Raw genomic sequence first — 26,982 nt, forward strand, 5'->3', positions numbered from 1 at the left:
CCCCAGATTGAGGACACTGTCCCCAGACAAAGTCTGTCCCTGGTTTTGTGCCCATATTGGATTTGAACAGGGGCTGGGGCAATTTCAAAGACAGTCCGTGTAGAATAAAAAAAAAATAATCTGAATTACACAACCTGCTCCGTCTCTCCTACTAGCTTAGGGGTGTATTTTTTTCCATTATCTGTGCCCCTTTCTGATGATCATGTGGGTTTCGGGTGCATGTCCATTCAGCTCTGCTTGCTTGTTCTTCTGCCTTGGCTCAAGTCCCAGCCAGCCGCCTGCCTGCTTATCTCCTTGCCTTCCCTGGCGGGGTGATCTTCCTCTGCACCCCACCCAGTAGTAGCCGGGGCTAAGGCTCCATTCACACCTAGGCGTATATACGCCTGAAGCGCGACGCCGCAGCAGCCCCGAATACGCTGGAGGGATGATTTTACATTGTCGGCTATGGAGATGGTTCACATCTCCATGCCGAACGCCTGAAGCTCAAAACAAGTCCCGAACCTTTTTTTCAGGCGGCTTTCGGCGTTCGGCCATAGCCGACAATGTTGATCACCCCTTCTGTGTATGTTACCGCGGCGTATTTTACCGCGTTTTGTCGCGGCAAATCGCGGGACAAAGCGCCGCAATTTGTCGCGGTAAAATGCGCCGCGTTCAGGTGTGAATGCAGCCTAAGACTTGACAGGCTGTGAGGCGGGCCTTGCCCAATCGACAGGCAGAGAGTCACTGATTGCCGCCATTACTAGTAAAAAATATGTGCCCGGATTTAATTAAAAAAATCTGGTCACCTTACTTGGAAAGTGCAGTCGCTGCAAATCTGAGGGGGACATGCAAGGAAAATAAAAAAACAGCATTTTAGCTTGCACATGATTGGATAATAAAAACAGCAGAACTTCCCTCAGATTTACAGCGACTGCACTTCCAAGTGCAATTTCAAGTGTAATTTGTACTTGTAGTGCAAAGTGGATTTGCCTTTTGTAAATAACCCCTATTGACACATAAAGAACACACTTTTTTTTTTTTTTTGGTGTCCTGTTCACCATACAGCGCTGTGTTGACCATGCATGTATGCATTTTACCACAGCGCAGGTCATCACAGCATTGTAGTGTGAACAGGACACAAAAAAAAAAACATTTTTAAATGTGTTGACTAAGGATGAGCTCTGGCGTGTTCGCATAGAACACGTGCAGAGCCGGCCAGGAAGTGTGCACAGCGCTGCGCTAATAACAGCCAGGGAGACATTTCACGATCCCTGCAGCCGAGCATCAGGACAATGTCTCCCTGGCTGTGATTAGCACAGCGCCGTGCACACTTCCTGGCGGGCTCTGCACGTGTTCTATGCGAACACGCCAGAGCTCATCCTTAGTGTTGACCTGCGTTTTACAAGTGCGCCAAAATGCAGATTGACGCGAGTTAAAACATGCATAAAATAGATGGAAATGTACATCCATTTTCCCTTTAGCTGGAACCACTGCACATCCAAACTGCTGCTCGTGTGCCTAGCACAGGGTGATCAGGGAAGGTCTGCACTGTCACACAGTATCATTGCCCTTTTAAAGTTTTAGATTTGGCATTTCCTCTTTAAGAGGAGCGATGCATGCTGGGAGAGAGAGGCTCACATGGAGTCAGTGCTGGCTGCATAGGACATATGTAGGAAGGTGAGAGGACACTGTGTGTTGTCAGTGTCACACTGCTCTGTACTGACACCCTGCAATGATTTTCTCCTATAGATATATGAATGTATATTAGGATCACTTGTCTGACACTCCTGGCCAGTCTATGCAGTGTACTGGGATCTAGTCCTCTGCAGGAAGTATCTGACTTGTAAGCAGATTGTTGTCACTCTGTTCTATACATTGTTTCCTGTTTATAGACAGGAGACAAGAAGAATCATAACACATTACATAATACATACAGACAGAGATGTGTTTGTCAATAGATCAGAAATCTCCAGTGTGACCCCCAATCAGAAGAGGCTGAATCACATGTTACATGTGGCTGGACACTGGTCAGATTCATTCCTTTTCTTTATGTATTCATGATCCTTGCATGCAAAGTCTCACTCCTCCTGCTGACATAAACATGGGATTAGATGAACTGGGGCTGTCATTGCTGATCTCCTTGTCAATGCCCAGATTGTATTCATTATAGGCAATTATATAGTGCCGACGATTTACAGCCCTTTACATATTGTACATTTGCATCAGTCTGCTCTGAAGGAGCTTACAATCTAGGAACCCTGCCCTACATACTAGAGCCAGTTCAGATAACCAACAAAAATTTGCACCATGTGCTTAGGAATTCAGAGTTGTGTTGTCATGTCAAAGAGGAAAGGCAGGAGCTCATTATATTTCTGGCAAATCAACAGTTTTTTGGCACTTGCTGCATGTTTAAAGCAGAACTAAATGCATACATGTTTTTGTGGGTAGAGAGAGTATTATAACCCCTATCAGTTTTCTTTTTCTTTTTTTTACATTTGCCATCTGTGTCCAATGAGGATATTTCCTTTTACTTCCTGTCCCAGAGCAGGAAGTGATGGGGAATTTCTCCAAATTTAGGGAAACCTCTAGCTGTCACCCAGGTCATGAGAACTAGTGTTCTCATTGGACGATTTCCTCTTCTGGTGACAACTCAAAACTTAGAATGACAACACTGATCAGGACAAACACAGAGCGTGAATCTTCTTAAAGCGGGGGTTCACCCCAAAAAATAAATTTTAACATTACATTCAGCCGAGTTGTCAGAATGACAATCGACTGTGTTTTTTTTTATTTCATTGCCGTACATACCGTATTTTCACCGCTGCTCCCGGGTATGTAATCTGCGGGACTGGGCGTTCCTAATTGACATCCTTCCGACCGTCGCATACAGCGCGTCACGAGTTGCCGAAAGAAGCCGAACGTCGGTGCGCAGGCGCCGTATAGAGTAGACTCGCAGTCCGGCTTCTTTCGGCACCCTAGTGACGCGCTGTATGCGCCGGTCAGAAGGATGTAGATCGATTAGGAACGCCCAGTCCCGCAGATTACATACCCGGAAGCGGCGGTGAAAATACGGTATGTACGGCAATGAAATAAAAAAAAACAGCCGATTTTCATTCTGACAACTCGGCTGAATGTAATGTTAAAAACATTTTTTGGGGTGAACCCCTGCTTTAATGGGGACACAAAAAGCAATAAATACCTGACAGGCATTCTAATCCCTCTCCACTCTATCCAGGATCTATTTGTTTTCCCTTTCTTATGCTTTAAAGCCGGGGTCTCCACATTTTACAAAGGGTGATTACTGCCCTTCAGACTTTAGGGGGCCAGTGAGGGTAGAAAATGTCCTGGCATTCGTGAGATTAAACATTGCCTCCAGCTTGGTTGTCAGTAAAAAGATGTATAGTATCTGTGGTCAGTAGGAGGAATACCGTCTCATCATTGCAACTTGTGGGGGGAATAGTGCCCCATCATTGGTATCAGTGGGAGGAAAAGTGCTCCATCTGTGGTTTTAATGGGAGAAGTACTGCACCATTGTGGCTATTAGTCGAAGGAATACTGCCCCATCCGTGGTGTCAGTGGGAGAAATACTTGCAGTACCCTATTGTTGGTGTCAGTGGAAGTAATAGTGCCTTTTTGTTGGTGTTAATGGAAGAAATAGTGCTTCATTGTTGGTGTCAATGGGAGGAATAGTGTTCCATTGTTGGTGTCACTGGAAGGTATAGTGCCACAGAGTTTGTGTCAGTGTGAGAAATAGTGCCCCATTGTTGGTGTCAGTGGGATTAATAGGGCCCTATTAAGGGTGTCAGTGGAAGAAATAATTTCCCGTTGGCGTCTATGGAAGGAGTAGTGCCCCATTGTTGGTGTCAGTGGGAGGAGTAATGCCCTAATGCAGTGGTTCTCAACCTGGGGGTCGAATGACAATTTGCCAGGGGTCACCGAATCCTGGGCTGTTCCTGAAGCCTGCACCGTTCTCTCAGCCTTTTCGTGTCCATGCAGCAGGGCTGTCTCCCTGGAGCTTGTGGAAGCCCAGCTGGGCTGTTCCTGGAGCCTGTGTCTGCCCTCTCAGCCTCTTCGCATTCTGTTCCTGGCATGGGTGGGGGGCAGAGACTAGAGGTCAGCTAACTGGTGAGGAATGTGAAGTGGGAGGGACTGGAGGAGACCCTATCTTCTGATTTCAGTATAGGTGTCACTGCTGCGAGACACCACAGAGCTGGAGACACAGTGAGTAACACTACCTGTGATTAGAGTTGCTAATAAAAGTCCCCACTAGATGACCTTGATCAAGAGCACCTAAATTGGCTGATCCGAACTCCCCCAGCACTGCCACTCATCCCATCCCCCCCACCAGCACTGCCACTCATCCCATCCCCCCCACCAGCACTGCCACTCATCCCATCCCCCCCACCAGCACTGCCACTCATCCCAATTCTCCACCAGCATTGCCACTAATACCACAAATACATGGAAGCAAGAGAAAAAGAGGGGGGAGAACAAAGAAAAAAGGAGAGAAAGAATAAGAGCAATAAGAAACATGACTAGAAAGAGGGAAGGGGGAGAAAAACAAGAAATTAGGACAGAGAGAGAGATAAAAGGGAAATAAAGGAGAACAACGAAAAAGAGTGGTACATCCTAAAATGTACCATAAGGGGTTTTAATACTGTACAAGTGGAATTGACTCGGAGCGCTAAATGTCTGTAGGTGGGGGCTCAAATTACTTATCTTGCCTTGGGTGCTGACAACCCACACTACAAAATAAATGTTATCGTTAGGGGTCCCCACAACATGGGAAATTTTATCAAGGGGTCACAAGACTACAAAGGTTGAGAACCACTGCCCTAATGGCTGGATTGGGGCAAGCTAAGGACCATAACTGGCCTGAGGGCCACAGTTTGGAGACCACTGCTTTTAAAGGGATAAAACGCAGGGAAATTCAATGTTCAAATTATAATTTTTTTGTCTTCGTATGATGTTTAATAACCATTTTCTAATCCTGCCTTCCATTCTGTTAATCCCAGACAACCAATGATCTTCGAGTCTGGGTTTTATTGTGCACATTTTAATTTTATTACAGGACCTTACAATCTTCTCCAGATATATCTTTGTAGTAAGGATGTGAAAGACATGAACAGCGACCACCATAAACATAACAGCTGGAATGTAGCAAGGCCTTTGCGGGATGATACAGAGCCGATCATAGACGCTATTTGAGAGATGAATGCTTTCAGCCCACATTGCACTGGAAGATGCCTGAGTCTATGGAAGTACAAAATCCGTACATTGAACACGCATCTATCTGCTCAGAAATGGTTGGGAGGCGCGCTCTGTGGAAGTCGTGGCTTATTGGAAAACATCCAATCTATACATCTGAACCAGGCTGTGCACTTTAGTAGTAAAAAGGTAACAATGGTTAAGCATGCATTATAACGCCTCTAAACAATGTTGCTGTTATCTTTAATATCCATTTTCCTTACCTATTCTTATCTGTTGATGTTCCTGTGGGCCATCTCTGTGATGTCTTTTAATGCTCAATGGGACACGAGGGCAGCTTCATACGGGTGTCTGTGTTTTTTGGATGGCTTGTTTAGCGTAAAGTCACTGACCTACCTGTGTTTTTACCTATAACCGTCAGAAGCCTATCCCATTAAACAAAGGTCTCTATAAGAACCCACAAGGAACTGAACTCTGGAAGCTGTTACTCCCCCCCCCCCCTTAAAAAAAAAAAAATAATAATAAAAAAAAAAATGGCAAACATTGGGCAAAGAGTTACCCACTAGTATTTCCTGTGGTTTTCCTACTGATCAACACCCCCCCCCCCCATTACTGACTTACCATGCTTTGTTCTACACTGTTGGGTAGATTCAGGTAGGGGCGCACAAATCTAGGTTGGCGTAGCCTAGCGTGTTTACACTACGCCGCCTTAAGTAAGAGAGGCAAGTACATGATTCACAAAGTACTTGCCTCCTTACTTAGGACGGCGTAGTGTAAATGCGGCAGGCGTAAGGGTGCCTAATTCGTGTTTAATGGCAATGAGGCTTGACCTCACGTTTTTGATGTTTTTTTGTCACTGCACATGCGCCGGGCGACTACATTTCCCAGTGTGCATTGCGGTTACGTACGCCGCACAGGCCTATTGATTTCGACGTGGACGTAAACGACGTAAATCCCGATTTGCGGACGACTTACGCAAACGACGTTAAAATTTCGAATCTCGCGGGGGGAATGGCGGCCATACTTTAACATTGTTATTCCACCTAATAGGTGGAATAACTTTAGGCCTCCTAAGGCCTTACGGAAATGGCGTAGATCGACTGCGGCGGCCGGGCGTACGTTCGTGAATCGGCGTACAAACTCATTTACATCTACGCCGACCGCAATGGAAGCGCCACCTAGCGGCCATCCGAAAAATTGCAATCTAAGATAGGACGGCGCAAGCCGTCGTATCTTAGATATGTTTAAGTGTATCTCTGTTTGAGCATACGCTTAAACGTACGTCTGCGTAGATTCTGAGTTAGGCCGGCTTATCTACTGATAAGTCGGCCTAACTCTTACTGAATCTACCTATGTGTCTGCACCACCTAGGCTATTTTAGTAGAGGCAGGGCTTTGCGCTCTAATGTCAGAGCCTCCACCAAGGAGAACATGGAGCAGCACAGTAATGGCATCCCTGAATCTCACGCCAAATCTCCTGAGACTAGCAGGGCAGCTAAGCCTTAAGCTGGCCATACATTGATCGAAATTTGACCGGTTCAGCAGGGACCAGCGGAGATTGATCCATGTATGGACAGGCTGATTGTACCCAAGTCGATCCATATGAGAGTTCATAGACCTGACGGCCGCTCCCTCTTCATAGGATTTGATTGACAGCAGAAGGAGCCAATGGCTCCCATTGCTACTTCTGTGTCATATTAGGAGAGGAATACAGAGCAGTGGACGGCACAGTGCTGGATTGAGATAGGACTCGGGTAAGAATATAGGATTGTGATAAGGGCGCAATGCTACTACTACTAAGACTTTTTTTTTTATCTGAATGCATAAAGATACAAAAAGTCTTGACTTTAGAACCTACTTTAAACTCTTCACGACCACGCTCTAGCCGAAAGATTGCTACAGCGCAGTCGCACGTTGCCGGGAGGGCGTCTATAGATGTTCGCCCATGACTGTGCTGCCTGTGTGCCCCCTGCAGCATGCATAGGCAGGGATCTGTGATCGCTGTGTTCTTAGGCAATCACAGCGCCTCTTTACCACATGATCAGCTGTGTTCAATCACAGTGTAAACAGGATTTGCTAGTTATCTGCATTCCTCTCCTCACACTGACAGTGCGTGAGGAGAGCCGATAACTGGCAAATCCACACAGATAATCGGGGCACTGATCTGCAGTGCCCTGATTATCTGTGTAGCCCCAACAGTGCTTACCAGTGCTGCCAATTAGTACCCATCAGTGCTGCTTGCCAGTGCCCATCAGTGCAGCCTCAAGAGAAAAATGACTTGTATACAACATTTTATAATAAACTAAGAATTTTTTTATTTGTTTTTTCAAAATGTTTGGCCTTTTTTCATTTGTTTAGCAAAAAAAACAAACAACCCAGTGGTGATTAAATACCTCCAAAAAAATGCAAAACATTTTGTTTGGGTACAGTGTTGCATGGCCAGGCAATTGTCATTTAAAGTGCGATTGGCCTGGTCAGGAAGGGGGTGAAAGTGCCCAGTAGGAAAGTGGTATTGCAGATAATGCATTAAGGTCCAAAAAAACATTATGAGCTTAGAAATGCTTTAATTGATCGCCCATGATGAATAAATTCTACATGGTCCAGGTCGGTATGTGTTCCTTGCTTGCATTCTTCAGCTAAAAGTCCATCTTTAAGATGCTGTCATAATCTCTATAAATTACGGACTCCACCTATGAGCAATAAATATAAGTTCAATGTTATTTCTGTTGCATCATTATGTAAAATGTGTTCCATTTCTGTGTCATCTCTTTCAGGAAAGAATTGATATGTCCGAATATAGCACTGAATATATTAGGAATTTTAGTATAATAGCCCATGTGGACCATGGTAAAAGTACTCTTGCTGACAGACTGCTGGAAATAACTGGTATGACACTTCTTATATATGTATTTTTGTTTTTCTTTAACCACTTCAGCCCTGGAAGAATTTACCCCCTTAATAGGCTGTTTTTTGCGATACGGCACTTTGTCGCTTTAACTGACAATTGCACAGTAGTGCAACGCTGTACCCAAACAAAACTAATGTCCTTTTTCCCCACAAATGGGACTTTCTTTTGGTGGCATTTGATAACCTCTGAGGTTTTTATTTTTTGCGCTATAAACAAAAAATACTGTAAATTTTGAATATATATATATATATAATGTTTTACTTTCTGCTATAATGTATATCCTCCCCCCCAAAAAAATGTAAAAAAGCTAATTTATTCATCAGTTTAGGCCAATATGTATTAATCTAAAAATCCTAATAAGCGTATATTGATTGGTGTGCGCAAAAGTTATAGGCCCAGATTCACAGAGAGCGGGAGCACATTACACCGCCGTAGCGCAAACAATGTACGTTACGCCAACGCAGCGCAGAGAGGCAAGCATGGAAATCACCAAGCCAGTGCTCCCAACGCTGCGCAGAGAGGCAAGCATGGAAATCACCAAGCCAGTGCTCCCAACGCTGCGCTCGGTTTCGAAGGTGTATGCCGGCGTAGGTGGAAGTGGGCGTGAGCCCATGCAAATGGTGGGCCGAGCGCCAGACAGATACGTATCACGAACTGACGTGGACGCATCCCCCTGCGCATGCTCGCAACCACGTCGGAACAACTGCCTAAACTACGCCGGATCACTGTGTACGGCGTGAACGTAACCTACGTCCATCCAGACACGTCCAACGTAAAATACGCCGGCTTGTGTTCCCTGGTGCAGACCTTTGCATGTCTGCTGCTGGGTTACACCTCCTTTATGGGGAATAACTTTACGCCAGACGTACAACTTACGCGCACTGCGTCGGGCGCACGTATGTTCGTGAATCGCTGTATTTTCCTCATTTGCATATTTGAATGGCTAATCAATGGGAGCGCCACCGTGCGTCCAGCCTAAATGTGCGCCCACCCTACTCCGGCGTAGGCAAGTTACGTCGGCGGGATGAAGCCTGTTTTTAGGCGCATCTTAGTTTGTGGGTCCGGCGCACAGATACGACGGCGCACATTTACACTTACGTCGGCGTATCTTGTTATACGTCGGTGTAAGTGCTTTGTGAATCTGGGCCATAGCGTCTACAAAATAGGGGATAGATTTAGAGACTTTTAATATATATTTTTTTTATTAGTATCGTTTTTACTAGTAATGGCTGCGATCTGTGTTTTTTTTTTTTGCGGGACTGCGGCGGACAAATCTGACACTTTTTGGGAACCAGTGACCCATACAGTGATCAGTGCTTAAAAAAAAAAATGCACTGATCAATGTATGATACTGTCAGGGAAGGGGTTAACTGTGTTCCCTCAGTGGGTGCTCTAACTGTGTGGGGGATGGGTTTACTGGGACAACGCAGAGATCGTTGTTCCTGATCACTAGGCAAATGTGGCAGTGGAGGGTGCTAACAAGCAGAGCTTCCCCTTTTGGGTGGAGCTTTGGCTTTAAGCGAAGGTTGTTAGTGTGTGGAATAATCGCACAAATTGGCAGATGTTCAATGACAATCCAGCTATTACTTATATACATTGTTGCCCCTTATTGTGACACCAATAATTTTTCTATGTTCTAGCTTGTCTGCTCTTACGTGTGCCTTGTCTAAAAATGGTACAATTAGATTGTAGTGTGCATAGTCAGATCTATGTACAGTGGAACCTCGGATTGTGAGTAACACGGTTAACAAGCATTTTGCAATACCAGCAATGTATTTCTAAAAATCCTGACTCGTTTTGCGAGTGTTGTCTCACAAAACTCAAGCCAAAGTGGTGTGCAGTACCGCGTTTGGCCTGAGGTGGGGAGGGGGCGCCAGAGCCGTTCATAAATGCTCAGAAAACCTTGGAAATGCTCAGTTTCCGAGCCTTTCCAGTTTTCCAAGTTCAGCCGAGCTGTCCTCTGGCCTTTCCGAGTGTTTCCGAGGCTCTCTGGCACCCCCACCTCTGGCCACATGCGGTATTGCATGCCATTGAAGTCAATGTGGAACTATTTTTTTTTTCTTTTTCGTTTCCATTGACTTCTATGGGGAAACTCGCTTTCATATGCGAGTACTTTGGATTACGAGCATTCTCCTGGAACGGTTTATGCTTATAATCCGAGGTTCCACTGTGTTGTCATGTTGAGCTCCTTGGACAGATGGTTCCCCTTTTTAAAAAAAAAAAAAAACGGCTTGAAATAAAACGCATCACTTTTAGTAGAGTAGTCCTTGAAATCTCTTGACGGCATCCAGCTTCTACTGTTCATCTTTCACCCTATTCATTCCTATGGCTTGTCTGTACTAATGGCAGCCCTCAATTATCCAAAGTAGAATAGCTCCAGCTATAGAAATTAATAGACGAGGGATGACCTTCTTTTTTGCAAAGGCTGGATGGCAGGCCTGCAAAGTGATAAACTCAGGAGCAGGGCAGGAGGCAACTATTTTGATATTTGGCCGTATCTGCTAATGCCAGTATGCCACAGTATAAATCTTGCCATGTCTCAGGAGTACATTGCCAAGCTATGGTCACCTGTCAAAATTGTAACCCTATACAAAGCTATCCGCCATTCAGCCCCGAGCTCCTTTATCAACTGCTTCTAAAAATATCACTCCACTTCTCCCAAGAGCTGCCTCATTACCTCTTCTTCCTATACACTTCTCCAGAGCCTCTCCCATATTCTGAAACTCCCTTCCCCAATCTGTGTGGCCATCTCCTAACCTGCCTGAAAACTCGCCTCTTTAGGGAAACCTATCTCACTTTCACCCAAAAACTACCCTCTTCATCCGCTCACCTTTCAGCTATTACTATTTGTACCACTAGACCAGGCGTGCCCAACCTTTTGAAGGCAGAGGGCCACTTAAGCGACTTAGTAACCAGTCGCGGGCCACAATGAGCGAGGCAGGCAGATGACAGGTCTGTGTCCATTCTGCATATGCAAAGCAGACACGCACACAGCCCAATCTACTCTATGGGCCCTCCGATCCAATCAGATAGAAGGGGGCAGAACCACTCCTGTTTTTTTTTTTTAGCAGATCGGATTGGAGGTAGGCAGGTGTAAACGGACAAAAGTCTGTTTACATCTGCCGCTCCATAGAGGTGAATGGAGGGTCCGATTGGGTCGGACCGATCATGTGAAAGGGGCCTAAGGCTGCTTTTACACTGATGGTCTGCGGTCTATTGCGGCGCAGTGTACCTGTGGTTTTCCCGTCGGTTAGCTGCACTTTGCCATAGACGTCTATTATATCCTGCAGGTGTGGTGCACTTTCTGAAAAGATGCTTGCTTCTTCTACCGCCGGCTTTATTTACAATACTGATGCTCCAGGATTGCAGGTCTGCAACCTGGGCTTGCCAACTAGCCATCCCAGAGCAGAAGGTCGCGGGCCACATCAGAGGGCTCCGCGGGCCACATGTGGCCCCCGGGCCACTGGTTGGGCACCCCTGCACTAGACCCTCCCTTTTTAGATTGTATTCTCCCACAAACAGGGTCCTCCTAATTCTCGTGTATCAATCCGCATTGTAACTATTGTGCTATCTTTTATTTTGTAAAGCGCAGAATAAACTGTTGGTACTTTAAAAAATGTTTTTCCTAACAATAATAATAATGTCCTTAATTTAAAAAGTGAAAACGAATGCAGCCACAACATTGAAGGACTAGTATGCTGCAATATATAGTATTTTTGTCCTTTTGGGTTAAGTTATGCTTGAAGGAGACGCCACGGTAATCATTGATTTGGATCTGCTTTAATCATATTAAACAAAAGTTATTTTTCTTCCTGTCAGGGTGTATACCTAAAGCCTCCTCCAATAAGCAAGTTCTTGATAAGCTTCAAGTGGAAAGAGAAAGAGGCATTACAGTGAAGGCTCAGACTGCATCGCTTTTTTACACTTATGAAGGAAAAAAATACCTCCTAAATTTAATCGACACACCCGTGAGTTTTTTCTTTATTCTCTGCAAAATGTTTCACACCATTTCATGTAATTACTATATTCTGGTAAACTCTTCTACACATATTTTATTAAGTTCTTTGCAGGGGTGGACTGACAACTCATGGAGCCCCCGGGCAATGGGAGATTATAGGGGGCCCCCGGGCAATGGGAGATTATAGGGGGCCCCCGGGCAATGGGAGATTATAGGGGGCCCCCGGGCAATGGGAGATTATAGGGGGCCCCCGGTCAATGGGAGATTATAGGGGCCCCCGGGCAATGGGAGATTATAGGGGCCCCCGGGCAATAGGAGATTATGAGGCCCCCAGGCAATAGATTATGGGGCCACACAGTATACAAAAACACACATACAGTATACACACACACACACACACACACACACACACACACACACGCACGCACGCACGCACGCACGCACAGAATACACATATACACACTGAAAAAGTAATGGAGATGCGGGGTAGCTATAATCTTGGGATTTAAAAAAAAAAAAAAAACACAGTTTTTACATACTGTCCCTGGTTTTACTGAGGCTGGCAACCCTGATGGGGCCCGCTAGTGGCATGGGGCCCTCGGGCAGTGCCTGAATACCCGAATGGTCAGTCCACCCCTGGTTCTTTGTAACTGCATGACTGCATTGCTATAATACATAACAAAATACCTGGTATATGTGGTGGTGTTGCTGCTCAGAACATGTGCACAAATTTGAATATTTGTCCCAGTGTTCCTATTCCTTCTCAACACCTCTTAACTGGATAGGTGCGATAGACAGTATCTATTCCTGCCCCCTTATACTATATCATGTAACAGGTGGCACAGCTCCAACGAAAGCTCTCTTTACATCATGGGAGAGAAGGTTTTAACTTAAAGGCTAACAAGCAGGAGTAGAATTGCTAACCAGAACAACATTTTAGATTTGTCTACATAAATCTGCTGGAAGAAGCTGGATCAATACACACATAATACAAGATGTAAACAGTATGCTAATCGACCTTTAAAGTGGATGTAAACCCTACATACACCCAGTAAAGTGAACAGCCTCAGATGATACACAGGGATGAACCAAATCTCCCAACATAAGTTTAACATGCATATCTGCTGTCTTCACATTTATATACTGTTTAGAAAGTTCAGATCTTGTTAGGAAATTTTCTCTTCCTGTTTACCACAGAGTGTGATGTCTGGGCATTCAGCCAAGATAGCTAAAATTGCTGATTGGAGGAAAGGCACACACCCCCTCTCATCATAGACAGAGACTCTCAGAGGTGTTTTATAATAGGGCCAGCTCCCTGCTAATCTATTTTAGCAACCTCCCCTGACAGAAATGTCAGGTTGCTTTTATCTGATGTGTCAGAGAATTTGTCAGGAGTTATCAGGCTGATAACAGAGGGATGTTTCATGAGAGAGCTACGGGACTTACCTCTTTGAAAAGCTATAACAAAACACTGCAGATACATGTGCCCAGCTCAAATTTCATGAATCAGGTTTACATCCACTTTAAGCCTAGTACACGCGGGCCGTTGTTGGGCGGCATCAGCCAGTTCAATAGAAACTGTCTGACATTCAGCCTGTGTGTACTGGAGTCAGGTCAACAGAAGCCATTTGATCGGGGGTCCGCCAAGGGGGCCATCCCCCGAACAGAACACAATAGAACAGCAGGGGATATCGCTGTATTAATATTGGATAGTTAGTACGTCGTCTTTTCCTGAGCTGTCAGTTATTTTTTATTTTTTTTGTTCAGCCCTGCTGGGTTGAATGAAAATAACTACTAGTGTGTACAAGGTTTAAGTCTGGCTCCAGCCTTAAGTGATGGATGGCTAGTAAGCAGTAGTCAGTATGTGAAGACCTCCACTTGCAGCGGAACAACATGCAAGCAAAGGGCTGAAAGGGGGACGTCGCATGCAGGAGACATGGCATCAGGGTGGGTACATTGCTTTCCTAAGCCCAAGGGCTTGAGGAAGGGGCATACCGCCCTGAAACATGTAAATCCCTCTCTCCTTTTTCATTTTTTTTTTCTTTTACATGTTTGGTTAGCAGGATTTACCAAAAGTCCTGCTTCTATGATTGCAGATGCTGTCAGTGTGATTTCCCCAGCATTAACCTTACCCATCCCATTGTTTTTATGGACTTCTTGATATTATTACTACAGGGACTTTTGTTTTGAATTTTTTTTCCCCTCAGCTGTTTTTTATTGTTGCATTGAAAAAATGTACCCTTTGTAAATATGTGGAGACTTACAAGTCTGCTTTTATCCACTCCTTATACTCTAATAAAATCATATATGTTAAGACCCTTTGCACACTGGGGTGCGGGCGTTAGTGGTAAAGCACCACTAGTTTTAGAGGCGCTTTGGTGTTACTAGCGGAGTGCTTTTAACACCCCAGAAGGGGTTAAAAAGGGATTAAAAGCGCCCGCTTAGCGCTGCTTTTAAATCGCTTTTAAGGCGATTTGAAAGAGGTGCCCATTCATTTCAATAGGCAGGGGCGGTGGAGGAGCGGTGTATACACAGCTTACACACCGCCCTAAAGATGCTGCTTGTAGGACTTTTTTTTTTCCTGTTTTGCAAGCGTACCGCCCCAGTGTGAAAGCACTCAGGCTTTCACACTGGGGCTACAGAAGAGGCGGTATACAGGCGCTATTTTTTTTTTTTTTCCTGCAAAAATGCCTGTAAAGTGCCTCAGTGTGAAAGGGGTCTAGGAGTTCCCATAATGCATTACTTTGGCTTTGAGCTAGCCATACATGACTCAAATTTTTGCCGATTCCTCCTGCATTGGCTGAAATGTCGGCATTGGCCTAAACCCTATTGAGCATCTGTGGCGCATCCTCAAGCGGAAGGCGGAGGAGCGCAAGGTCTCTAACATCCACCAGCTCTGTGATGTCATCATGGAGGAGTGGAAGAGGACTCCAGTGGCAACCTGGGAAGCTTTGGTAAACTCCATGCCGACCAGGGTTAAGGCAGTGCTGGAAATAATGGTGGCCACACAAAATATTGGGCCCCTTTGGGCCCAATTTGGACATTTTCACTTAAGGGTGTACTCACTTTTGTTATCAGCGGTTTAGACATTAATGGCTGTGTGTTGAGTTATTTTGAGCGGACAGAAAATTTACACTGTCATACAAGCTGTACACTCACTACTTTACATTGTAGAAAAGTGTCATTTCTTTAGTGTTGTCACATGAAAAGATATAATAAAATATTTTACAAAAATGTGAGGGGTGTACTCACTTTTGTGAGATACTGTAGGGGGAGGTGTTAAGAAATGTTGGCACAGGGTCCTGCAGAAGTATACGCAGGTGTTGCCGACTCCAGCTGCATTAGAGTTTGACCATCCACTAAAATTACCTAAGATCTGCAGAATTCAGGATAAAATGAAAATCACGATTCTCAGGAAAAAACATCATCTTTCACATTATACAAAAAGGCGTGGTTAAACTGGCCTCATTTGCAGACCAAAGTTCATCCCTTTGATCTAAAAGAACCAAATGATACAAGGTCTCCTTCTTCTTTTTTTTTTTGACAGCTGTGAACAGGGAACGGCTCTGCACTGAATCGTGGAAATGCCGGATTAAGATCATGAGGGGGGGGTTTGAATCGAGATCACGATTTTTTTAATGATTAATCGTGCAGCTCTACCTTAATTTAGGCTCTGCAAATTTTTCTGCAGTCTAATTCCACAGAACTCTTAACAGGTGGAGTGGGTGGCTCTGCTGGGTAACTTCATTTTGCATGTGTCACCAGTCAGGTTGAAATCTTCAAGGTAAGTTTGAGTCTAATCGGTGACTGTGTTTAGGCAGCTTAGTTGAAATTAGCAGTAGATTTAATGTATTTGACTTTCTGTATGTTAAAAGCAGCAAAGATCCTACAGTAGATGTCTTTGGGTATAGCTCTCATGTAGTACAAACGGGTAAGAAAAGGGGGATGTCTGATAAAAGTGAGCAGAAAAGTGGATGGATATGCTATACAATTATATCCATGGGGAATACAGAGTAGATATGTTGTGTGTTTATATGCATTTCATGGCCTTATTTTCACCACCTACCCTTTTAAAAGTAGTTTACAATGAATTGTTCAACTACATTTAGTCTAATTGTTTTCCTTCCTTTTTAGGGCCATGTTGATTTCAGCTATGAAGTCTCTAGGTCTTTGTCTGCGTGTCAAGGTGTCATACTCGTGGTTGATGCAAATGAGGTACTTCTTGTTTATTTACATTTCACAAATGGTTGGTTATAAATCCTACAACATTCTTCCATTGCAACCTTTACTATTTTTGAAGTAATGAACACATGAATGAGACACTTGGAATAATAATTATCTGATCTCAGGGAACTCGTAATAAAATGTATTAGGTCTACAACTCGTGACCCATTAGTGAGATGGTCAGTGGGAAGAATGCTTCTTACACTTGCAGTGATTGGAAAGAGTTACCCCCTTACAGATAGCTAAGGATCTTTGGTGTCAGTGGGAACTTATCTTAGAGGAAGAAATGGCTCATTGCTCAAGGAACCCCCTAGCAACCTCCTGAAGGAATTCTAGGGTTTCGTGGTACCCTGGTTGAGAAACCTTGTTTTAGATCAGGGGTCTCCAAACTTTATAAACAAAGGGCCAATTTACTGTCCTTCAAACTTTAGGGGGCCTTACTGTGGCCAGAGTTGGAAGAAAATGTCCTGGCGTCAGTAGGAATAAACAGTGACCCATCATTGGTGTCAGGATTAGTGCCCCATCAGGGGCGGACTGACAACTCATGGGGCCCCCGGGCAATAGAAGATTACGGGGCCCCGGGGCTTGCAGATGGCCACCATGCCAGGAGGCAGTGCAGAGGCGGGGCAGATAAAATCTAAGTTTTTTTTTTTTACATCAAAAGCATGTTGGTATCGGACATATCAGGGACACATGTAAAAAAACACAGATTTTGACATACTGTCCCTGGTTTTACTGAGCCAGGCAACCCTGATGGGGCCCCCTAGTGGCATGGGGCCCTCGGGCAGTGCCCGAGTGCACAAATGGTTAGTCCTCCCTTGTGCCCCATCATTGGTGTCAGTGAGGATTAGTGCCCCATCATTGGTGTCAGTGAGGATTAGTGCCCCATCATTGGTGTCAGTGAGGATTAGTCCCCCATCATTGGTGTCAATGCGAGCAATAGTGCCCCATTATTGTCCGTGGGAAGAATAGTGCCTCATCGTTGGTGTCAGTGGGAGGAATAGCGCTCCACTGTTGCTGACAGTCGGGGGGGGGGGGGGATAATGCCCCAAGGGCCGTATAAAAGCAAGCAAAGGGCTGCAGTTTGGAGACCACTATTTTTTAGATCATCATGCTTTCTGTACTGCCTGGTAGGTAACACTAGAGGGAGCTCCTACTGCTATTGAGGTTATGCTCACTAGTGTGTAATGCCGCGTACACACCATCACTTTATGTGATGAAAAAAAACATTAAAATTCAGTCTAATGCCGCATACACACGACCGTTTTTCGGGTTCTAAAAAATGAAGTTTTTTTTTATGTCATTAAAAACGATTGTGTGTGGGCTCCAGAGCATTTTTCACGATCTAAAAAATGGGCATTAAAAATTTCAAACATGCTCTAATTTTTCACGCCGTTTTTAAAGGTCGTAAAAAATGGTCGTGTGTGGACTTTAACGACGTGGAAAAAATTGTGCATGCTCAGAAGCAAGATTTCTGACACGGGAGCACTCGTTCTGGTAAAACTACTGTTCGTAATGGAGTAAGCACATTCATCACGCAGTAACAGACTGAAAAGCGCAAATCGTCTTTTACGAACACGGAATCGGCTAAAGCAGCCCCAAGGGTGGCGCCATCCGCATGGAACTTCCCCTTTATAGTGCCGTCGTACGTGTTGTAGAGCATTTTTTTTTTTCACTATCGCGTGTAGGCAAGGCCGTTTTAATGATCGGGTTGAAAAAAGCATCGTATTTATTGGAGTATAATACACACCTTCACTTTAAGAGGGAAGTTTTGGGAAAAAAAAAATATTTTAAATAAAGAACTGTGAAGCAAAATAAGGGTCAGTGCCCATCTGCAGCCCCACGGTTGCCATGAATGTCGCCTTAGAAATTGCAGCACAAAAGGGAAACTTTTTCAGGGTACTGCTTAGCGACAAATAACATTTCTAATGCCGCGTACACACGACCATTTTTCATGATGAGAAAAATGCAATTTTTTAAATTGGTCATTAAAAACGACCGTGTGTAGGCTCCAGAGCATTTTTCTCGACGTGAAAAATGGGCATTAAAAATTTAGAACATGCTCTATTTTTTTTTCTCGTCGTCGTTTTTCACTTTGTGAAAAACGTTGTGTGTAGGCTTTAACGACGGGGACAAAAACGTGCTCAGAAGCAGGTTGTGAGAAGGGAAAATTGAATAATCAGCCCAAAGGATGTCGCCAGTGGAATGGAACTTCCCCTTTATAGTGCCGTTGTATGTCACTGCGCTTTGCTCAAGCATTTTTTTTTTTTCACGATCGTGTGTATGCAAGGCAGGCTTGACAAGAATTACGTCGAGGGAAAAACGTTGTTTTTTCCATGACATTAAAAACAGTCGTGTGTACGTGGCATAAATGTTTCCTATAACATAAAAGAAACTTTTTTGAGTTCAGTTCCATTTTAATAAATTAGTCTTGCGCTAAATACAAATTCGGGAAGTTACTTCTGGCCTTTTCCAACAAAGGTTTCTGAGACCCACGGCTAGCGCGATGCTGTGTGTAATGAAATCGGAGAACTTCACCATACAGGGACAACAAATTCTGTGCCTGTCAGGTAGTTCTGTTGGGTTTTGGCAATAAATAGTTCAGCAGGTGATCATATACAAGTCACACATTTACAGGCCTTAAGAATTCTAATCTACCGTGGACAGAAACAAGTCCCACTCCGGGGCTTCTTTGACAAATGCACGTTTATTGTATTGTAAAGGGAAATCTAAGAAAAACACTTTTGCAGAATTTAGATCAACGAATAAAAAGGAAAATAAAAAAAATACACTTCAAAGCGACAATGGGGTAAAATCTAGAATTCCTATTACACAGCAGCAGTGATGTACAGCACCAGAAGGCAAATTGTTTATCAGTTTACTAGGCTTATTGCAGAAAAGCATTTAGATGTTTCACTATTACTGTATCTTATTTTGTCTACCTTCAGGGGATTCAAGCACAGACTGTGGCAAACTTCTATCTGGCTTTTGAAGCACAGCTTTCAATTATTCCTGTCATAAACAAGGTAAAGAGCTTACAAAGCCGTACCCGCCATCAAACCGAACCCTTCAGTCTGGGAGCGGATGAGACCGTAAACACTGTCTGGATTCTTGCAGTTCAGGAGGAGGAGAGCGCAGTTTGCTGGCAGACACATAAATGAAGTAGTTGTTAGGCTGAGCAGGGTTCATGCAGTACAGTTTTTGTCTTTCTCTCATTCAGACACGGTCCATTTAAAAAACAAACAAAAAAAAAACGTATTGACCCTAAGGCTGATCTCAACCTAAAAAATGTGCTAGCGAGTCAGAGCTCACACTGTTGCAGTGCCTTAACACATGTGCATGGACGTTCATTGTGGTTCTAAAGTCAAGAGTTTTCTTCTTCTTTTTTTTTTTTTTACCTTATGCATTAAAGCGGAGGTCCACACACAAATGGAACTTCCGCTTTTCGGAACCCTCCCTCCGGTGTCACATTTGGCACCTTTCAGGGGGGAGGGAGTGCAGATATCTGTATAATACATATTTTCAGAGGTCACATGCATCTACTTTTTTTGTTTGTTATTTTTTAGGCAATGCAGCACAGCACACCATGGCAGTGCGTTTCCACGGTTCGTGGTGCACTGCAATGCATGTTGGTAAAGTGTGTTGAGGGGCCATTAAGTATACATGGCACACAAGCACATAATGCATGTGAGAAGAAAAGTAACCGCTCAGATGAACCAAGGAACTTTTACTCAGTGGATCCAAACCGATGTGGGGGCCTACACATTTTGTGATGCAATGCGGGGCATTAGGGGGTATATTTCAGCTATGAATAAGCACTGAAGCACAGTGTGAAACGCGTTAACCTTTTCCTGATTGTGCTGTGGCGTGTGATGTTCTGTGACCAGTTTTAATAAAAAGTAACGTTTTTGGAGTGCGGCTGTCCCAGCTTCTTCTCTTCAATTTTGCACATAATGCATGTGTTAACACAGCACAAGGGTTTGCACCCAATCATAGTATATAATGCCAGGAAAGACATATGTATTTTATGCCAAAACAAAGCAATCCTGCAATTTCTGCTTTCCTTTTAAAAATTGGCCTCTAAAAGCCAGGTTCCCGGAACATGTGCGGGAGTTGAGTCATCAGTGGGCACAGAGAGAAAAGGAGGAGGAGAATAGGAAATCATCATATGTGCCAAATTGTGCCATGTTTGTTATAATAGCATGTTCCTAGTTAATGAGAGGCCGTTTTGGCACACAAACAGGTCCAGTAGAGTTGGACAGGGCTTATTGGCAATTTAAAGGCTGTTACCCCCTTAAAAATCAACACCACTTAGAAAACTGATTTAGGAAATATTGATTCTGAAACATACCCCCTAATGCCCCGCATTGCATCACAAAAAACGAGCTGATCTATGGGGCTGGGTACCATTTGATCGCTGTGAAAGGGGCCTATCCGGTCTACCTGTCTGTTTTTCTGGTGGACCCATCCGGACTTACGCTCACCTCTATGGTGGACTTGTGTCCGTTTACATCCATCTAGCTCCAATCAGCAAAAAAATTTAATTGAAAGGAATCCTTCCCCTTTTGCCTGGGCGGATCGGATCGGAGGGCCTATAGCAGTGATGGCGAACCTTGGCACCCCAGATGTTTTGGAACTACATTTCCCATGATGCTCATGAACTTTGCAGTGTAGATGAGCATCATGGGAAATGTAGTTCCAAAACATCTGGGGTGCCAAGGTTCGCCATCACTGGCCTATAGAGTGGAGCGGGCTGTGTCAATGTCCGTTCTGCATATGCACAATGAACATGGACCTGTCATCTGTCTGCACAACTCAATGTGGCCAAGTCTCTTAAGTGGCCCTTTCCTCTTCAAAAAGTTGGGCACCCCTGCTGTAATTGGTCATTAGTGGTCCTTTGTGACCTTTTGGGGATTAATGGATCAACATCAGTAGCAACTGTACACCCTGATGGAAGACTCAGAGCTTATTAATAAGCCACTTATACTCCTATTTCAGCAGGGATGGACTTCCACAACAGAACCAGACCTAGACTTAAATGATGACCTCTTCTTGTAGTCTCTTACCACCTGCATGCACATTTCTGCATACATAAAATCACTGCATGCTTTGTGTACTGAAATTTTAATTTCCTGCCATTTTTTTAACCCAAAGACTTATTAAGTAATAAAACTGTGAAAAAGTGATGAAACGGGGGTGCCCCTTGCTTACATACAGTAGGTCTTGGTCAGTGTTGCCTTTTCTTATATCCAGGGCTGAATAGATAATAGGATTGGGGCTTTGCTTATTTAGCTAGAGAGGGAAAAATGTTCTTTAAATTGTAGAATACATCACATCAGTGAGTCACAGTTTGCAACTATTGAGATTTTTAAAGTGAATTGTTCTATTTTTTAAGATCGACTTGAAAAATGCAAATCCAGAGAGAGTGGAGAAACAACTTGAAAAAATGTTTGACATTCCAGCATGTGATTGCGTTAGGGTGAGTATGTGCTTCATTAGTGTAGTTTGCAGTTACCTATAGGAATTGACCATTGTAAACAAATCTGCTTTTTGCAGGTTACTTCAGTTTGCAAAGAGTCTTTATATTTTTTCACTAAGGCTTCTTATGTTTATTGTTGTTTATTGAATGACCGTCATACCATAACATTGTGCATGTATGTGTGCGCTTATACACCAATCGGCTATCACTTTATGATCACTGACAGGTTAAGTGAATAACATTGATTATCTCATTACAATGGCATCTGAAAGTCCAGGGGATACATTAGACAGCAAGTAAACATGTTGTCTATGAAGTTGTTGTGTTGAAAGCAGAAAAAACGGGCATTTGTTGTATGCTTGTTGTGTAACTGCAGACCGGTAAGGGCGTCCCTGCTGACCCGTGTCCACAGCTAAAAGTGCCTACAATGGGCACGTTGACAACAGAACTGGACCAAAGAGCAATGGAAGACGGTGGGTGGCCTGGTCTGATGAATTGCATTTTCTTTTACATCATGTAAATGGCCAGGTGCATGTGCATTGCTTACCTGGGGAAAAGATGGCAAAAGGTGCAGTATGGGAAGAAAGCAAGAAAGCAGGTGGAGGCAGTGTGATGCTTTGGGCAATGTTCTGCTGGGAAACCTTGGGTCCTGCCATTCATGTGGGTGTTACTTTGACATGTACCACCTACCTAAACATTATTGGTGATCAAGTACATTCCTTCATGGAAATGTTAATTCCTGATGGCAGTGTCCTCTTTCAGCAGATAATGTGCCCTGCCACACGGCAAAAATGGTTCAAGAATGGTTTGAGGTTCCTCCTTATTCTCCAGGTCTCAATACAATCAAGCATCTATGGGATGTGCTGGAAAAAACAAGTCTGATCCATGGAGGCCCCACATTACACCTTACAGGAATTTCCGAAGATCTGCTACCAATGGCTTGATGCCAGATACTTTAGCATACCTTCAGAGGTCTGTTGGTGTCCATGCCTTGACAGATCAAGACTGTTTTGGTTGAAAAAAAAAAAGAAAAAGGGGGGAAACTACTCAATATTAGGTGGGTGGTCATTAGAGTTATGTCTTATTGGTGTATATATTTGTTGAATATAGTGTGCGTGGCCTGCAAACCTAGGGCCTGATTCTACGATCATCTTGTTCAGTAGAGAGGAATACAGAGCCGTCATCCAAACAGGACTTGATGTCTTGTGGTAGTCCTAAGCACCTTCGTTACCTTTTTGGAGTTCTTTTGACCTCAAAGGGACATGTGTGTGGAGAAAGATAGTATTGTGCAGATGCAGGTTTTCCATACCCCATTACAGCTTTGCACAGAGAAAGAAAGAGAGTGAAAGAAGCCATGAGGACAACTGCAGTTGGCCATCCACAATTTCATACTGTTGAACTTGCTGCAACCATTAACCACTTGCCAACCGCGCTATAGCAAAAATACTGCTACAGCGCGGTCGAGTTACTGTGACAGGACGTCCCTGGGACGTCCTCGTGCACTTCCGCATGCCATACCCCATACTCTGCCATACCCCATACTCTGCCATACCCCATACTCTGCCATACCCCATACTCTGCCATACCCCATACTCTGCCATACCCTGCATACTCTGCCATACCCCATACTCTGCATACTCTGCCATATCCCCATACTCTGCCATATCCCCATACTCTGCCATATCCCCATACTCTGCCATATCCCCATACTCTGCCATATCCCCATACTCTGCCATATCCCCGATACTCTGCAATACCCCGATGCTCTGCAATACCCCGATGCTCTGCAATACCTCGATACTCTGCAATACCCAAATACTCTGCATATATAATGTTTTGGGGTTCTATGTAATTTTCTAGCAAATAAATGGTGATTTTTTACATGTAGGAGAGAAATGTCAGAATTGGCCTGGGTGCTCCAGAATGCCTGATGGCGCTCCCTGCATGTTGGGCCTCTGTATGTGGCCACGCCGTGTAAAAGTCGCACACATGGGGTATCGCCATACTCGGGAGGAATAGCAGAATGTGTTTTGGGGTGTAATTTGTGGTATGCATATGCTGTGTGTGAGAAATAACCTGCGAATATGACAGAAACAATTTTTTTTTTTTTTTTTACAGAATTTTCTGTCGTTTTTCTTTTATAGCGCAAAAAATAAAAAACCCAGAGGTGATCAAATACCACCAAAAGAAAGCTCTATTTGTGTGAAAAAAAGGACAAAAATTTCAAATGGGTACAATGTTGTATGACTGAGTAATTGTCATTCAAATTGTGAGAGCACCGAAAGCTGAAAATTGGTCTGGTTAGGAAGGGGGTTTAAGTGCCCAGTGGTCAAGTGGTTAAAGTGGTTGTAAAGGCATTCTCTGCATTAAGGTAAAAAACCTTCCATGGTTAAATTCCACCTCGCAGAATATTTACCTGCGCCCGATCTTGATTCAGTGCTATGACAGAGAGCACATGGGGGACACCAATGTAGCAGCAGGAGCCATTGGCTCTTTCCGCTGCACTGTGTGTGTGTGTCAATAGATGCTCACAGCCAATTCAGGATCGAGCCCACACAAGTGCCTCCATAGAAAGCGGCTTGCTATGGTGGGTACTTGGAAAGAAGGAGGTGCAAAGAGCACCGGGAGGGAGCGCTGGGAGGGAACCCCAGAAGAGGAGGTTCAGGGCCGCTTTCTCCAAAACCATTGCACAAAGAAGCTAACTATACTCTTTATTATTTAAAAAATATATAACTTTACAATCCCTTTAAGTTCTAGTAAGCCTATTAGAGAAATTAATTTCTGTAAACCCAGAATAGGGAAGCTGAATTAGGGCAGTATGGTAATTTCAGGGCAGAACTAAGCTTTTACACGGTTATAACCTTCTGGTGTAGCATACTGGGAGCCATTCGATTACGTTTTTTTTTTTTTTTTTGTTTGTTTTTTTATATATATATATATATATATATATATGTGTATATATATTTATTTATCCATGGGGCTCTTCCACATAAGTTAGAGTTGGTTGAAAGTACGTTTGTACTAGATGGGTATACTACATCTGGTCTCCTTTAATTACAAGCAAATCAAAGTGGTTCTAAAGGGGGAACCCCCCCCATACTTACCTGAGCCTCATCTCGATCCAGTGATGATGTCTGTGAGAGCAGCGGCACTCCCAGGTCTCTCTCTCCTCATTAGCTCACACAGCCATTGGGTCCTGCTGCTATTAATCATAGCCAGTGAGCCAATAAGGAGAGAGTGGAGGGGGGCCGAGCCACGTGTGTGGGCATGGACAATGTCCATTTACACAAATGCGGCTCGGGTGCCCCCATAGCAAGAGGCTTGCTATTGGGGGAACTCGGGGGGTGAAGCCAGGACTGCCGGCAGGGGACCCAAAACTAAGAGTATCTGGGCTGCTTTGTGTGGATAAGGTAAGTATAACATGTTTAAAATAAAATAAAGGGACAAGAAGGCACATGCACCTAGTGCATTATCGAACGCATTTATTATTGATAAAAAAACACTACAAGTGGATACCCACAAAAGTAGCAACTGATAAATGCCAATGAACCCCAAGATGCCATATAGTGCGAATGCAGGTACTCTGATAACATCATAGGTTATCAAGCTGACACACGTCTTGTGGTTCATTGGTTTGTGAGTATCCACTTGTAGTTGGTTTTATATCATTAATAAATGTGTTTGATAATGAACTAGGTGCGTGTGCCTTCTTGTCCCTTTGTTTTTGTAGCTCTACTTCAGAGCACCCCGTCTTAGGAGGGCTGCATCCGCCTAGTGTTTGGCTTTGCTGATGCTCGTTTTCCAACCACAGAGGACCTCATAGCGCTGGAAGTGATTGTTTGAAAGTATAACGTGTTTGTTATTAAGAAAAAAAAATGACAACCTTTCGAATCACTTTAAATATTGTCTTCTATTGTATTTTTTTGTTGAATATGCATGACAGACTACACATGATATTATCTGACATGAAAGAAAATGTCTCCTATTTTACTGGTTCAGATCTCTGCAAAATATGGAACAAACGTGGAGAGCGTTCTTCAAGAAGTTGTTAAAAGACTCCCACCGTGAGTATAGTTGTCTGGACGGATGCACTGTGTTTTCTGCTCAACTCTAATTGTTTCCTGTTCTCTTTTTTATTATTTAAATTGAAGTTGTCAAGCAGCTGTTACTGAGACAGCAGGGGCCCCCATCAAGCACTGGAAGCTGTCATTGTTTAATTCCTGGAAGCAGTTTCAGGACAGGAAGGTCCCCATGAGTGATGCTACAGAGATCTCCCTTGCCTCAGATCTAGCACTGATTCCTGGAGGTCAGGCACTAGAAGCCTAGAATTATGGAAATGAGCATCAGCTGAAATTAGGATCACCTGTCCTAACAGGATCTCTTTAAAGAAAACCTGTACTGACAGAAAAACGTAGTTGCATAAAAAGTCACCATTTGTAACAACCCTGTTTGTCATCATAGGCAGCATTTTTGAACCCGGAAGAGTGCCTATAGTATAGTTTGTAGAGCAGACATTGGGCTAGATACATAGAGAGTTACACCGGCGTATCAGTAGATACGCCGTCGTAACTCTGAATCTACGCCATCGTAAATTTAAGCATATTCTGAAAACCAGATACGCTTAAATTAGGCTAAGATACGAGCGGCGTAAGTCTTCTACGCCGTCGTATCTTAGGGTGCATATTTACGCTGGCCGCTAGGTGGCGCTTCCGTTGATTTCGGCGTAGAATATGCAAATGAGCTAGATATGCCGATTCAGAAACGTACGTGCGCCCGGGGGATTTTTTTACATTGTTTACGTAAGGCTTTTTCTGGCGTAAGGTTACTCCTACTATATGAGGAGTAACCAATGTTAAGTATGGACGTCGGGACAGCGTCAAATTTTGCGTTGTTTACGTCGTTTGTGTAAGTCGTTCGCGAATAGGGCTTTGCGTAAATTACATTCACGTCGAAAGCATTGACTATTTGCAACTTGATTAGGAGCATGCGCACTGGGATACGTTCACGGGCGGCGCATGCGCCGTTCGTTAGAGATGTCATTTACGTGGGGTCATGTTTTATTTGCATAAAACACGCCCACCTCTTCAGAATTTGAATTTGGCGCGCTTACGCCGGCAGATTTACGCTATGCCGCCGTAACTTAGGGCGCAGGTTCTTTGTGAATCCAGCCCCAGCCTCACTAAGTTGCGGCGTAGCGTATCTGAGATACGCCACGCCCGCACAAACT

The 26,982-nt window shown here is 44.1% G+C and overlaps 1 protein-coding gene across 1 annotated transcript in view; it reads left to right on the plus strand.

Moving 5' to 3' along the window:
- Positions 1 to 1,559: 1,559 nt before the first annotated feature.
- Positions 1,560 to 26,982, plus strand: part of GUF1 (GTP binding elongation factor GUF1) — a 64,622-nt gene continuing 39,199 nt past the window's right edge. Inside the window, exons 1-8 of the mRNA XM_040334998.1 lie at positions 1,560 to 1,656; positions 5,051 to 5,376; positions 7,961 to 8,072; positions 11,914 to 12,062; positions 16,187 to 16,267; positions 19,225 to 19,302; positions 21,672 to 21,755; positions 25,755 to 25,819. Coding sequence (XP_040190932.1) covers positions 5,191 to 5,376; positions 7,961 to 8,072; positions 11,914 to 12,062; positions 16,187 to 16,267; positions 19,225 to 19,302; positions 21,672 to 21,755; positions 25,755 to 25,819 — 755 coding nt within the window. The 5' untranslated portion in view covers positions 1,560 to 1,656; positions 5,051 to 5,190. The remainder of the gene's footprint in view (positions 1,657 to 5,050; positions 5,377 to 7,960; positions 8,073 to 11,913; positions 12,063 to 16,186; positions 16,268 to 19,224; positions 19,303 to 21,671; positions 21,756 to 25,754; positions 25,820 to 26,982) is intronic.

The sequence above is a fragment of the Rana temporaria genome, chromosome 1, assembly GCF_905171775.1.
Source record: "Rana temporaria chromosome 1, aRanTem1.1, whole genome shotgun sequence".
NCBI classification, from domain to species: Eukaryota; Metazoa; Chordata; class Amphibia; order Anura; family Ranidae; genus Rana; species Rana temporaria.